A 16017-nucleotide genomic window follows, 5' to 3' on the forward strand; every position below is an offset into this window, starting at 1 on the left:
AATTTATAATCAGTCACAAGAACATCGAATCTGAATCACTTGAAAAACACGGGGGTGCTTAACTTTTTTCCAGGTGTATATATTCTACAAAAATTAAAAGGTATGTACTTTTTTTCATATATTCTAATTTTAATCAATTCATTCTTTGTACATTGATGATAATAGCTAGAGATAGTGATATGGTAGAGAAACTGAAAAATGAAATATAAACTTTTACCTTAAAAACTTATGGTATTCTTTTAGGAGGTTCTAGAGATTATGCAAACTATAAGATGAAGAATAGCATTTTAAACTTGAAATGAAAATCACTTTGCACTCAAACAATTTTAGCAGTTTGAGTGCAGATAACTACTATAGATGAATAACATTTTTATCATAAAGATGTAATTAAAGCAATATCATTCTTTATATACAAAATACGTACAAGATTCTGTGAGGAACATACAGAGTCACCGTATTTTTGTTACATAAATGTCTTTCCTTAGCTGAGTGAATGATAATCACATCCGCTTGTGTGCTTTTAGGGTTAAGAAGAAAAGTGATATGATTACTTTCTCCATTACAATATTTAGGATTTCATAACTGTTATTTTGTTGTTTCATTGTTTTAAAGAGCAAAGCTACATATTAGGCTATCTGCACTGTGCCCACCACAGGTACCTAACCCCACTCTTTAACATTATAAGTCCTGAAGCTTATGGCTAAACCACCAGAGGGAACTTTATAATTAGAAAATAATTTTGGAAATTACATATTAAGGTATTGCAATGTAAAAAATAGAATTTATACTTATGCAAATTTTAAGAATTTGTATGGTAGCAATATAAACAAAAAGTAGTTAATTTTTTCAAAAGATACTTCTGGTATTAGTAGCCTAAAATATATATATATATATATGTGTGTGTGTGTGTGTATATATATATATATATATATATATATGTATGCTTTTTTATATGATCTTTTATTGGTAAAGAATAAAAGATTGGAGGTATTGTTGATGAAGTGTAAAGATACCATCAAAAGCAACAAGGAAAGGATCATACAACTGCAAAAAGAAACAGATGTGCTATTTAATCAGGTTGAAGAAAAAACGAACGAACTGCAACATGTTCAGGTATGTGTCCTTTTAATATTCATGCTTTGTGGAGGTATGGATTTTATTCACTTTTGGATGACACAAATTTTATGATCACTTTATAGGGGAACTTGATCAACTGTTTTTTTTAGTAACACTGAAAACCTGTTATCAAACCTTGATGGAATCTTACTTGAAACATTACATTATATTAGGTTAAATTAGGTAAAATAAAGAAAAACTAATAATAAAATAAATATTTCATGAGGCACACTTGAGAGTAGCCTGTGCCTTAAATAATTCGATAGGGTAACATGAGCTACATGTTTGCCAAATGATTTACAACTTGGGTAGTGGGATTATTAGCTAGACATGGTTCAAAGGGCGATAAAAAAATGAAATTTAAGTAGAAACAAATATGTAATGATATGAGATATAAGCTATTTAGGATAAAAAATGTGTCAGAATTTAAAATAAAATATGTATATATATATAACTTTCCTTTTTACCAATTGTCAAATAGAAAGGATTTTAGTTATATTTCTTGAGAGTATAAATATATACTATGTTGTTGTTGGGTTTAGGATTCTATATTAGATGTCTGTGACTTGTTAGCGATAAATTCAACAATGAATAAACAGCAACCACTTTACTTGTTTTCAAAATAATATATATATTCAGAACAAGGTAATGTATGTACATTACATTCTTCAACACTAGATATTATGGACATATCATAAATACTATATATGTAGTTCTCTCCTTCTTGTCAAATATCCACTTAGGCCTATTCAATTACTCTAGAATTTCAGTTGACAAGCCAAACTATCTTCTCTATTTCTATGACATTAGTATTCTCTGTGATTCACTTAGAATTGTGGCACGAGTTACCATAATCGTTTGGTCTTCTTTCTTTTGAAGATCCTATGTTCCTTTTGTCAAAGTGCACTCAGGCTGATTCAATTACTTTAGAACCATGCTTTGATGGAATGAAATAATTTTTTTGTCTTCTTTTGTACTGCTAGTTTCACTCTAACATATTAAATGTTAGTACTATCACTTCTACAGTAGTTAACTTCACACCAACTTTATTCTATTTTGCTATTATCTGCCTGCTTCTGTCTATCTGCTGTTTCCTACTCATCTCATGCCATTTATATCTTTATTATCTAATAGTCTGTCCACCTACTATATTATCGACGTCAATATATTACACATTACGTTTGATATTCTCAACATCAAAGAATTATTAACAAAACTTCCAACAAGCATTTGCTTTTAACTCTTATTTATAACAATAATAAAACATTCACTAACAAAATTAAATTAATGAATACTATCTGAATGAAACAGTCTTTTATATCATGACAAAATCTTGTTTCATGCTACAAGTTGAAGTTATTCTAGAAAGAAAAAAGTGTAATTTAGAATTATTTCATATTTTTTATGGTGGTTAGAAGGTCAGTCAAATTGACCAAACTTGTATAAAGTTAGGGTACATAAAATAACAGAAAAAAAATTAAAGTCTTACTAAAAAAATTGTTTAAAGTCTATTTAGGAGGTTTTAGAAATTATGCAAATGAAATTTGACAATTTTCAGATCAAGAGAAGTATTTTTAATATTAGCATGGAAATCACTTTACATTTGGAGTAGTTAACACTTTGACTCTATATGTATGGACAAATTTTTAGTAAAAGTACTTAATCAAAAATTGTGATTTTTTGTATTCAAAAGATTTTTAATGTTTACTAAAAGCTTGCCAAATTTTGTTAAGCTATATTAAGTACTTTCAGAGTTATAGTGTGTATACTTTCATGGTTACTAAAAGGTTGTATAAAGTACACATACCCTTTGCGGAAGTGTTGACTGGAATGTTGACTGCATAATTTGTTCCCTGCATATCAGTTTTACCCATGTCCTGTAATTCCAGATCATATCATGTTGTATCTATAGTCCTGTTATTTGTCATATACTTTTGTACTGTTCAGTTCAGTAGGACTCTTTACTTACTACATCCTACAGGTAATATACACCTACTGTTAAGACATTTATAACTTTCTTAGAAATTTTGCTGATTTAGCTGTAGATAAGAAATAATAATAATTAAGCAGGTTTCTGCTAGTAACTAGTGTTGTAAAAAGTTAACTAATTATATTTATGATATTTAGCATGTGTGTAATTCCAGGCATCCATTAAATACAACTTTCTCTGTTATTTGACTGTGACAACACATGTGTAAAATCCATTGTACTTGCACGTTTTGTAGACATAATGTCTCATGATAATAATAATAATAATAAAGCATTAAGGGAGGTGTGAAATCTCAAGACATTAAAAATTATGAAATTCAATAGAACATTTGTAGAAATAAACCATTTATTTAACTTATTAAAGTTCTTTGTGAATAGGAAAAAGAAGCAGAGATCCAAGCAGGACTCAGAGAGGAATTGCAAGAAATGTCTGAAATGGTAGAAAAACTAAAAAAACAGCAGGAAGAATCATCTATGGCTATGGCAGAGACAAAACGAAACATGCATGAAGAACTTGAGCAGAGAGACCAGCAGTTAAGAGATTCAAAGATAGAAAGAAATATACTGATTCAACAGAAAAAGTCATTGGAAAATGAAGGTAATACCAAAAAATATTATATTTTGTTGCACAATTTTGAATGGATTATTCATTAAAGAATATATAGTGGGAAAATTAACACTACAGTATCTCATGGAAAGTAAGTTTATTTTAACTTCTACATAATGAGCATCAAAGCTAAGAAATGTGAGTAGTTTTATGGTAAATAGAATAACTGGAAATTATATAATCTTTCAGAAAGCAGAACTGATAATATATCACCAGAACACTGATGACCTAAAACAGAATATGTAGAAGCAAGAAAAGTGTACTATTTATTGGTATCTAAAAAAAGTTTTAATTGCATGATAAACATAAAAATTGTTGGGAAAGATGCTTTTCTGTACAAACTGGGAGAAATAATGTAAATCTCCTTAAGAAGATAAAGTAGAATATTTTATGGAATTGTAGAATGTTGGTTTTGAACATATTTTATGTAGGATTTCTTAACTATGTATATGATGCACTATCTCATATACTATATCTTTAATAGCTTCACAAGAATGTGTTGTTTTTCATCTGTGAGACTGTTAATTACCTTGCTTAACCCTTCGCTAATGCTGTATTTTTATAATTCTGAGCATGAGCATTTAGGCAGATGTCAGTTTTCTGACATAAATTTGAAGTTGATATTTCAAAACATACTTACCTCTGCTGACACTATAGCTATTTCTCAAGCTCCAGGGTTTCCACTCTTTGCCCAGCTAAGCAGTGAAAATGCTTGCTCCAGTCATTAAACCGCACTTGATTTACAAAATTCTCTGCCAACTTCAATGCGCCCTCTATCTAGGTACTGTATATAAGCACCTCATTCAAATAACATAATCACTTTTTCTCGATAAAGCATTCGGCATGGGTTTTTATACACAGGAGTGTTGTGATTATTCACAATTACATCTCGATTTTGAACATGGTTGGCATTACTACGGTTATATCTTTGTTTATATTTATAAATTACTTTAATGAACAAAAACCAAATAAAAAACGTACCCACAGGTATGAATTCCCAAGTTAATGTTTCTAGTATGGAGGCCAACCAGACTTCTTCTCTTCCACCTCTTCTATGGAGTGTTTGTCAATGGCCAGGGAAGGGGTCACTCACAGTCGAAGTTGTTCGTGATATTATCTGTTACGAGATGGAGACATATATGTGGACCTAGGGTGTCTCTCTGGGAGGTTCTGAGGTGGCTTTGCAAAGGACCCAGGACCAGCTGGGGAGAATTTAGACTCGCTTTTTCTGGCTCCTTCTTTTACTAGGTTGGTCTCAACAGAGGATTATCTTGATCAACCATCTTTAGCCCCTTTTCTTCAGTTTGTTTGTGAGGTTTTTGGGGTCTCTCCTATTGCCTTTGACACTATTCCTTTCTTATTGGCAGAAAGGACAAAAATGACTACTTGGTTTTCCTCCTTCTCCTGATATTGCTGTTTGTGCTGGGAGACTTGCCATTCAGTTACATGATGGGATAGCTATGCCTTGTCACCCACATTTTTCAGAATAGCATGCTTTGGCTTATCACCACCACAGATAACAGTTTGCTTGGATTTGTCTTACTCTCACAACTATCCTGAGGTATTTACCTTCAATCCAACTTTTGTCGGAAGCCTATCAACATTTCCCTCAGCAACTTGAGGATCAGTTGGTGATTTTTTTTCCTCAGTCAAATTATTTTCTTCAGTTCATTCTCTTATTTCCTGGATGGTTTATTGTTGGGATTTATTGGGTTGAGACACTTTGTTAGAAAGTGTTTGTTTACTGTCTTCTGCTCACAGTGAGTCACTGGAAGCTCCTTTGGTCCATCCCATGTTGTTTGCTGGAGTTTACATTTTTCTTTATCATCTGGCACTAATTTGGGAGTGTTGGGTTGTTTTATGAGCCCCTCCTTTGGTTCCCATAATAGAGTCCGTCCATATTCTAGAGGATCTTCGGCTTGGGCAGACCGTTGACAACGGCGTCAGTGACTATCCCATGGGTGGGGGAGCAGTGGGAGCATGATTACATCATTTTCCGTACATCTGGAGTTCATTCACAAGGTATCCATGGGTACTCCATGTTCTGGCTTCAGGGTTGGTCGTATTCAGTTTACATCACCTCCAACAGATCCATGGCGAGTTGAACTTCGTTCCCAGGCCAAAAGAGAGTTGTTAGTCAGAGGTGTGTAGTATAGAGAGTCAATCCCATTTTTCTGGGATTTTATTCCTGTTTATTTTTTGTACCCATGAAGACAGGACATTTGCGTCCAATTTTTAGATCCTCCTGATGGCATTTTTTATCAGGGCTCTGGATGACCAAGTTCGATGTTACCAACACTTATCTCCATATTCCCAGAGTGAAATCTTCCCAGAAGTTTCTTAGACTTGTGCACAAGGATCAGGTGCTGCAGTTCAGGGCTCTACCTTTTGGTCTTACATCAGCACCATATGTCTTCTGCAGAGTTGTTCAAGCTTTTTCGTGTGATATGCATTCCTTGGGCTTGTGCACACATCATTATATGGACAACTGACTCCTTCTGGCACCATTTCATCAATCAGATTCTTCTTTCAGAAGCTGCAAAAGCAGGCTTCCTTATCAGACTGGAAAAATTATTTTGTCACCAATGCAATATTTCACCTATCTGGGTGTATTTTTTAATACTCACTTAAGTTGTGCCCAACCAACCCCTATCAGGCTTCAAGCCATGGAAAGAGCTGTGAGGCTTTTACTTATATCTCCTTCTCCTGTTGCGAGGATGATTCTCTCTCTTTTGGAGACATGGGCATCCCTTGACAAGTCTACCCTCCACATCAATGTTCTCTAACTCCTTGCAGTACACCGGGCAATGGTTCAAGTTCTGTCTCTCTTGAAAATAAAAATTGTCATGATACATTCCAACAATTCCATGGTGGTATCTCCGATTTTTTGTCAAGGAGGCACACATTCTCAAGATCTTTGTTTTTGTACCTTGGATCCCCTCTACTGGGCCCATTCCCATCGTATCAGTATTTTAGCATGTCATGTTCCAGGAGTGATGAATTTAATTGCAGTTTACTTGTCTCATGATTTGCTCTCAGTTTGGGTCTCCAATGATCGATGCCTTTTCAACTCATTGGAATTCTCAACTGCAGTTGTTTTGGTCTCCGATAGCTCATCCTCAAGTGTTGGCAGTAGAATCGTTCAATCAGAACTGGACAGGTTTACATTTCTATGCCTTTCCCCCAACTTGGCTATTGCCCCTGGTTCTGACTATGATTTGTTCCACTCCCTGTTGAATTCTCTTGGTTGCCCCATATTTGCTCAAATGTGCTTTCCACTTCTTTGTTATCTGCAGGAATGTCCACCTCTGCCTCTTCCATATTCGCAGTCTCTGTTGAGACAACCTTGATCAGACATTCTCTGACCAGATGTTCGGAAACTCAGTCTTCATGCTTGGAAGTTATTTGGTCCCCTGCTTGACATAAGGGTTTATCTTCTAAGGTTTCTCTATATTTTGCTAAATCTCTCCATAGGCCAACTACAGCCATTTATCAATGGAAACAGAATACTTATTGTAAGTGGTGTATTAAAAGAAATGTAGACCCTCTTCATCCTAAAGTATCTACCATATCCTGTTTTATGACTTGGGTATTTGAGAGGGGTCTTGCTTCATCTACAGTGGCTTTATATAAGGTATCCTTATCCACTATTTTTTGGTATTCGAAATATTGGAAGGTTTTTGAATCCTCAGTACTATCAGGTCTACACATATCCTTTCACATTCTTCAACCCAAACGACCTTTTTAGTTACCAAATTGGGATTTTACAGTTATTTTACATGCATTGTCTCGTCCTCCCATTGAGCTCTTAGCTTCGTGTTCTTTGTTTCACCTTTCTCTTAAATTGTATTTTTTGTTTTTGTTGGCTTGTGGAAGTCGTTGGTCAGAGTTGTTTGCAATCTTAATCATTCCACATTTGTTCTACTTTACCCCAATGGGTCTTTTCTTCCTAAGGCTCTGGCAACCAGGGAAGGGGAAAGATTCTCCTCACCAATCCATTTGTCAACCATTTCTCACCTTTATGACTGCTCCGAACCTGATCATTTGTTATGTCCTGTTAGGGCCCACAAGTGTTATGTAGCTTATACTAACTTATTTTGAGAAAGTAGGAATTGATTGTTCATTCATTGGAATCCTTCTATTTCCCGTGATTTATCTCCCATTACTCTAACAAGGTGATTTCATAAGTTGATTCACATGGTCTATAATGGGTTATCGTTACAGGAGAAGAATCTTTTTCATGTCATATCTCACCAAATTTGTCATGTTTCTATGTTATTAGCCGTCTAGTTAAATTGCCCTGTGGAAGACATTGTGCAGGCTGATATGTGGACTACTCCTAATACTTTCCTATCTCATTACTTACATGATCTGTCAGTTTCCTCTTCTGTAGCTATTTTGACCACATCTGTTAGATTTTAATCAGAGGTGAGTATTTTCCTCAATCATATACTCTTTTATATCCAGGGTCCCTTTATTTTGCACTGGATCCCACTCTGTTCAGGCAGGTATGATTTTTCTATTTTCAATTCCGCACTAGCAACCACTTTCACTATAATTACTACATATTGCAACAGGCTCTGTCATAAATGGGGTGTTCCATAAGACCATCTAGGAACCAACCTGATGGTATTACCTTATTATTATGGATTGTCACTCGTGGACTATCATGAGTAAAGCTAAAGGGGATCCTGCCCGTCCCTGTCAATCTTCAGGTTGAATAAATCGGGGTCAGTTTGCTTTTAAAAATCTAGGGAACTTGTTCCTCAGGGCTCCCCAATGCATATTACCCCCCAGACTTTATTAGTGGAGCTCAGGAGTCTTTACTAACTCCAGTCGCTGGGGTGGCAGACAGAGGGTTTTCCTTCAGAATGTTTGATTGTGTTTTTCCACTATTGGAGAAGAGGGCAAAGTTGTGGGGCCCTCCTGCTTGGGTCCCAGGATGTTTTTCCCAAATGTCAGTAGGAGTGGCACCAACCTAAACGGGAGCCTACTCGTAATTCCAGTTCAGATTTGACATGAAGCTATCCGGGTTGGGGGGGGGCATGGCTTTTCTCTTTGATCAATGTTGGTTTGGTATTGTTCATGGAAGGAGGTCCACTATCTCCTCATAATTCCAGTCATGAAGTGGTCCCATCCTAGGTCCTTGGTCGAACACAAGTTTCACATCCTCTCTATAATTCCAGGAGCAAGCATAATATTCCTTGCCCATTTGGTTGGGGAGTGAGAATGAATGTTCATAATTCCAGACTGGATGAGTTCTGTTTCTTTGTTGTTGCCTTTTGGACTTCTTCAGGTGGAGTAGGAGTGGCACCAACCTACATGGGAGCCTACTCATAATTCTAGTTCAGATTTGACATGAAGCTATTCAGGTTGGGGGTACATGGCCCTTCTCTTTGATCAATGTTGGTTTTGTATTGTTCATGGAAGGAGGTCCACTATCTCCTCATAATTCCGATTATGAAGTGGTCCCATCCTAGGTCCTTGGTTGAACATAAGTTTCACATCCTCTATAATTCCAGGGGCAAGCAGAATATTCCTTGCCCATTTGGTTGGGGAGTGAGGATGAATATTCATAATTCCAGACTGGATGAGTTCTGTTCCTTTGGTGTTGCCTTTTGGACTTCTTCAGGTGGAGTAGGAGAAAGTTTGTCCACCTCAGTGTTGCTTACTTTCTCATCGTGAATTCGGTGGTGCGAAATGCATCACTCTATGGCTACAGGTTGGGATCCAATCAAATGTATATATATATATATATATAACATAGTGGCCCAATAGCCCTAAACACCAAAGTTGGATATAGGTATCATGACCCCTTAATTCCAACCACTATCTGGTTGGGGCTGGCCTATACTAATGATTACTCGTATTCTATTCCACCTTTGATATAGGAACTGAGCTTCAGATGAAGATCACACTTGTTCTGGATGTAGTGCAATTCCACCACTCTTGTTCCATCTTTATCTTTGTACACTCCTGTACACTTTGTACAGATGCTTTCTGTATGGTTCATGCTTGCATCAGCCTCTCCATCTTCTCAATGTGGGATTCTATCTATAGTGTCAGTGGAGGTAAGTATGTTTTGGAAGTTAACATTTTCCTAAACTGAAAATTTATTTCCAATAATATTTACCTCCGCTGACACTCTTCTGCCGTACTTCTCCACTAAAAGCTGTTTTATGTTTCGAAAAAGTGATTACGTTATCTTAATGAGGTGTTTATATACAGTACCTAGATAGAGGGCACATTGAAGTTGTTTGAGAATTTTGTAAATTAGAATTTGCCAAGGGCAATTGAGTGGTGTATAAAAGACTGGAGCAAAGAGTGGAAACCCTGGAGGTTGAGAAACAGCTGTAGTGTCAGGGGAGGTAAGTATTATTGGAAATACATTTTCAATTTAGGAAAATGTTGATATCTATGTTGAGTGGATGTTGTCATTATGCTCGTACCATAGTGGAAGTTTTCTGTTTTTGTTAACATTTATTTCCAATTTAAAGCCTATTTTTTGTGTTTTTGAAGATATTTATATCTTGCCACATGTGCACTAAATTACTGTTTTATAATGAAAGTGTATTGTGAACCTGTGACAGGTATGTTTAAAGTAGCTTGAAAATTCAGGTTCTGAAAATTTCTCTCTTAAAAAGAGAAAAATAGTTCTAATCTGATAGATTTTGTTATTGAAGTCTGACACTGCAACTTGTCTATCCTTATGTGAGTGTATGTGTATATAATCAATATACGTCCACCATTTTTACCCCTCTATATGAACTAATAAAGAATGTTTGACTTTTCTTTCATAAGTTTCATATATATTCTTATTTTATAGACCTTATAGCTGTTATTCAAGTCTATCTTTGTAAAACTATTCACATCATTTTCCTTAAAAAATTTAATCATTATGCATTAAAGGGATTCAGAGTTTATTGCAAATGTATTTTTCTGTCTGTGTGCACTCACAAAAACTTCTAATATTCCTTTATGATTTTACCTCTGTATTATTAATAATATTATTTATAAAGATACGATGTGCTTACCCAAAAATTTGTTTTTTATATATCAATGTCATTGTATTGTTTTTATTTAAACACAAGCAAACGTATCCATCCCCAGTGATGGGAAAAGTTTAAGTTAATTTATCAATTTAAATTATATCATGGACTTTAAAAAGATTGTGTTGCACTCTTGGTTTCACTCAGAGTCAAAGTTCTGAGCTACTTATACTACCCACTGCTAAAAGAAATTGTTGAGCATTTGAATCATGCTTCACTCAACAATAACAGATGGTAAATCTACATTTTTATTCTTTAAGTTATATTATATTTTAAAATGTGTATGATAGTGTGAGTAATTCCTAACAATTTAGTGTAAATATCCTACTTTTGAAATAAAATTTTGTGTCAACATTATTCGAAATTTTCAAATGCAGCGTGGGTAGTGGCTGCCATGAATGGGAGACAGATGAATGCTTGTAACAGACACCACGGGTTCACAATATATATGATAAACATTTTGATGATTTTTTATCAACAATTCATATACCGTAAACCTTTTTATATAGTAAAGATAGTCCATTCATTGATTATTATCATAACTGTTATATTTTAACAGGATATCTAGTTATTCTGGTAGACTCAGCTAAAAAGCCTTTAAATAGTTTAAACTAGTACCAAATTTTACCAAGCAAGACACCAGTAATTTTAAGTGTAAAAATGTGCACTTTATTCCCAAAAGTGTTAATCATATGAGGGAAAATTTTACTTTTCTTTGTTAATGATTTAAGCCTTTCTTAAATATGATATTAGATTATGAATTATTGAAATACTTGAAAAATAAGAATATTAAGTCCTAATTTGTAAATACCTGTCTAGGTAGTCAAGTGAAAAGGAACAATTCTTTTTTAAAAATAATTCTCTACCTCAATTCTGACAGAGAAGTTTATTAATACTGAATGTCTGATTCAAGAGAAAATTTGACAAATTTACTATTTGAGTGGGGATGAGCTAAATCTGTAATTCTTACAAATTGGGTATTGAGTAGTGCATTATATGAGGCTGGATATGTAGAGCAGTTTGCCATATTGTTTTCAGTAAACCTAATATCCAATCATACTTTTCTCCTTGCACTCACTCTGACTAGGATTTGCATAAATGACCAGATTTTCACATACTCCGTAATAGTCAAATACTTTTAGACAAAAGTCAGGGCATGAGGAAAACACATCCTTTCCACTGAAGTGTATCTGTGCCTCTTTGACAAACATATGATGAATGTCAAAGATATCATTAGCTCTCTCCACAGACTTCTTGAGTTGCCCCCAAGCTTTCCGCTCTTTCAACACCTTTAGTAACTGTTCCCTGTTTTGCTGTATTAGCTACATGATAGGTTGGGAGACCACCATGTGATTTCACTCTAACAACTGCCTGTGTCAGTATGACATGTTTTCGATATAGTACTTTACCTCCACTCCCATAAATAGCTCTTCTCATTCAGTGCTGCCCTCTATATGTCAGTTTTTTTCTGCATGCCACAAGCCATGAGCTCTCACGTACCCCAAGATTAATGTGATTCAACTGTTTCGCTTGCAAATCATTATGCAACAACCTTCCACTAATAGGATTGCAACACACCCTCCTGACATATGTGACTCCCTCTATTGGATTCTTCCAAATGATCACCTCGAGTTTTGGCAAAAAATGGAAGCATCGGTTTTCAGTGGGAAGTGTGAGAGGAGGTAAGTACCTATAAGAAATACATTTTTAGTATAGGAAAATTATAACTTCTCATATGGTACATTACCTCTTCTCATATAAATAGCTAGAATCCCACATTGAATAGGTAGAGGGAAAGAAAGAAGCATCCTTTGAAAACATCTGTCGAATACTCTAAAAGAGTAGATCCACACAGGATAAGATCATACGTGGGAGACTGCACCACTTCTGTACCAGGTATACTCTTCGCCCAGTGTGGATACAGGTGTCACAGATATGGGTGGAAATTGGGAGGAGCACACCCAAAAAGGAGAGAACAATGGTTGGATAGTGATCTGAACCACACAATATCGGAATATCAATCCCATAGAGTACATCAATGTGGGTGAGAGTAAAAGGATGTGCTTGTAGGTGTAGAGTAGCTAGAGCATGACAGACTGTACAAGGCAAATCAACTGCAGCCAAAACCCAGCCTCCAGGAACCGACATCCACATGGGGATAGGATGAAGATCACACCATTGGTAAGTCAATTACAATCCAAAACCCAGCCATCTAGTGGGGGTAGGAAAGAGGATCATACCATCTTCACCTCAAGTTCAGAAGACCAGAGAGAATCTCATATCCACTGATTTATGAACAGGATACATGATAGCAGTGTGATAAATTGTTTGATCGATCCGGGAATCAGACATCAGGATGATTGGTAAAGTAAAGATGTCTCTGTAATATAAACTATCTCACTCAAAATCAATTGACAGGAACCAGCCCCTGTGCAATAAAATACTCAGTAAAAAAAAATCAAGGGATAGTGTTAGAAGAAGAACTGTATTAATCTGCAAGTTCCACCACTATGATCCACAACACAAGTGGAGGGAACAAGAGTATACATGAGTGAGAAAAAATAGACACCTATAATACATGTGTGAGGACTTATGTTTATTAGTTCAGCTCTGAATCCAAAACCCAGCCACTGGGAACTGACATCCATGTGGGGGTGGATGAAGAATCCCAATCAAAAGAGTGAATTGCAATTTGACCCCTCACTCCAAAGCTGTACAAATATGGAGCATAAAATTGGAGAACATCTTGTCATCTACACCACCACCCTACTCTGAACTGAATGGTTTTATCATTATTTGTATCGTATATCATTATCATATTCAGGAGGATACCTCCATGGTCCACCACCGCAGCGACTTAGAATTGGAAAGTGCTAAACACTCCCATACTCCTCTGGAAGAAAAATGGGGGAGAAAATGTGGTGGAGAGTCTGGAAAAATGTCAACACTGGAGACAGTACAATGGGAGACCACAAAAACCTTATTTTGAAAAGCAGACCACTCCTGATTTATTCAGTCTAAAAAAAATGGCAGGGATAGGCAGCTATCTTCTTCTGCTTTACCCATGATGTATGCACCCCATACAGGCAACAGATATTCAAAGTGCAGAGAAGCAAGAAAACAAAAAACAATCTGCTTGATGGTAAGTTAAGGCAAAATAAACCAAAGCCCATGGAGGGTGAGACATGCTAGCACCATATCTTAAAAGAGAGGTAAAAAGGCCCAGCATGAACTAAAAATAAAATGTCTGGAAAAGGAGGGAAAAAAACAACAACTGTGAAACGTATATAAAAAGGGCTGAGGTAGGCCTAGTAGACTCTGCAGTAGAGGCCATGGAAGGCCAATTCATAATCAGGTGAAGGAAAATTGTCAAATTAGATATCAGCAGTTTCAGGAGGAAGGCGAGGAATAGTGGGAGAAAGCTGGGGAGACCCATGGGCCCTCAAAAACAAAATCAATTCTAAGAAGTATAAAATATAATTAATTATGAAAATTAAAAATTCGTTATATTGTAAAATTAAGTAAGTGTATGTTGACAATAAAAAATTTAGTAGATGGTATTTCTTAAAAAACAATATATTTAACCTAATTTATGATTCACCAGTAAGGTGAATGACAGGTAAGCCTAAACTAACATTGTAGTACAAAAGAATATCACTAAACATGAATTAAAACTTACAAGAAGCAGGTACAACTCTAACCAAACATAAGTTATTGAAATCATATAACTACAAATAATAATATTAATATCAAAATATTCAAAAAGCTATAATAATTTAACAGCTTATCTGTCCAAAGTCAGCAGACCCAAATGTGTGGGCCACCATACCCAAGGCCTGATGAAGATCAACTTGTATTATGCTCAATCTCCAAAAGTATTCAAGTTGACAATTCCTCAGTTGAGTACCGCCACTGAATCCTAAGTAATTGTGCTGGAAGTAAATGATAACATTTTCAAAGTGGAAACATAAGCTTTGGTGAAAAAAAAAAAGAACAATATAGGTAATGTATCACTTAAAACAGGTAAAGTGAAGTAGAAAAAAATAGAAAATATCTCCACTTCATGTGAAATTGCACAAAAAATGCGAGAAGAGAGCACCAAAAAAAGTCTGCCAAATGAGAAGTGTTAGTTTGGTAGAATTGAATAGAGGGAGTCACGCGTGTCGCACTCGTATTGGTGGAGGGTTGTTGCATAATGATTTGCATGCGAGATGCAGTTGAACCACATTGATCTTGAGGTACGTGGGAGCTCAAGGTTAGTAGCATGCAAACATATTTTGCATATAGATGGCCGCACTGAACAAGAATAGCTATTTATGTGAGAGGAGGTAATGTAGCATATCGGAAACATGGTTAAAGGAAGATAACTGTGTCATGCCGACACAGGCAGTTGTTAGAGTCAAATCACATGGTGGTCTTCCAATATATCATAAGCTGACACAGCAAGACAGGGAACAGTTACAGTAGATGTTGAAAAGAGTGGAAAGTTTGGTGGGGCAACTCAAGAAGTCTATGGAAAGAGCTAATGATATCTTTGACATTCATTGTATGCTTGTCAAAGAGGCACAGATACACTTCAGTGGAAAGGATGTGTTTTCCTCTTGCCGTGAGAGGAGGTAAGTACCTTTCAGAAATACATTTTCAGTATTGGAAAATTATAACATTCAGAACTTCCACTGATTTTTCAAAATGAGTATCAAACACTGATTTGCCATCCTGCATTTCTGTGTGAATAAATCAGGATCTGAATTCCATGATAATCCAATAAAAGGATAGCCAGATGTAGCAAAGTGTTGTGATAGCAGGTACAGCAACAACTAGTCTCCCCTTTTTTCAATTTTTTCAATTGAACATTATGTAGTCTCAACACTGCAATATATTGCTCAAAGTGCTTTTTGCCATTGATTCTGAAAGCCTATCACAATCTTAGCATAGCATGAGCATAAAGTACAAAGGTTTTTTTTTTCAGTTGGGAAAGTGGGGACTGAGTAAACTTTAATTTTCAGTTTGTTATTTCAACAGGTCACTCTCATGACTGCTCAACCTTTAGCATGATCAAAAACTGTTGGGTTGGCAGTTACCTAAAGTTGATATGTAAAATGTTAATTTTTCCCTTACAAAACTGTTTGCAAATACAATTATAAAGCATTTAGTACTGTAAGAATAAAAATTAGACCACTTAATCCTATTGCCATGAGTATCTTTTACTGTGCATGAAACAAGGTTTTTGGTGTCTTACATTCAAAATTTTATTAA

General features: G+C 35.5%; 1 protein-coding gene across 1 annotated transcript in view; it reads left to right on the top strand.

Annotated features, from left to right (window-relative positions):
- LOC106478617 (golgin subfamily A member 4-like) overlaps positions 1 to 16017 on the top strand; it is a 239261-nt gene that overhangs the window by 89525 nt on the left and 133719 nt on the right. Inside the window, exons 7-8 of the mRNA XM_022382242.1 lie at positions 973 to 1113; positions 3484 to 3703. Coding sequence (XP_022237950.1) covers positions 973 to 1113; positions 3484 to 3703 — 361 coding nt within the window. The remainder of the gene's footprint in view (positions 1 to 972; positions 1114 to 3483; positions 3704 to 16017) is intronic.

Source organism: Limulus polyphemus, unplaced genomic scaffold, assembly GCF_000517525.1.
Source record: "Limulus polyphemus unplaced genomic scaffold, Limulus_polyphemus-2.1.2 Scaffold233, whole genome shotgun sequence".
NCBI lineage: Eukaryota > Metazoa > Arthropoda > Merostomata > Xiphosura > Limulidae > Limulus > Limulus polyphemus.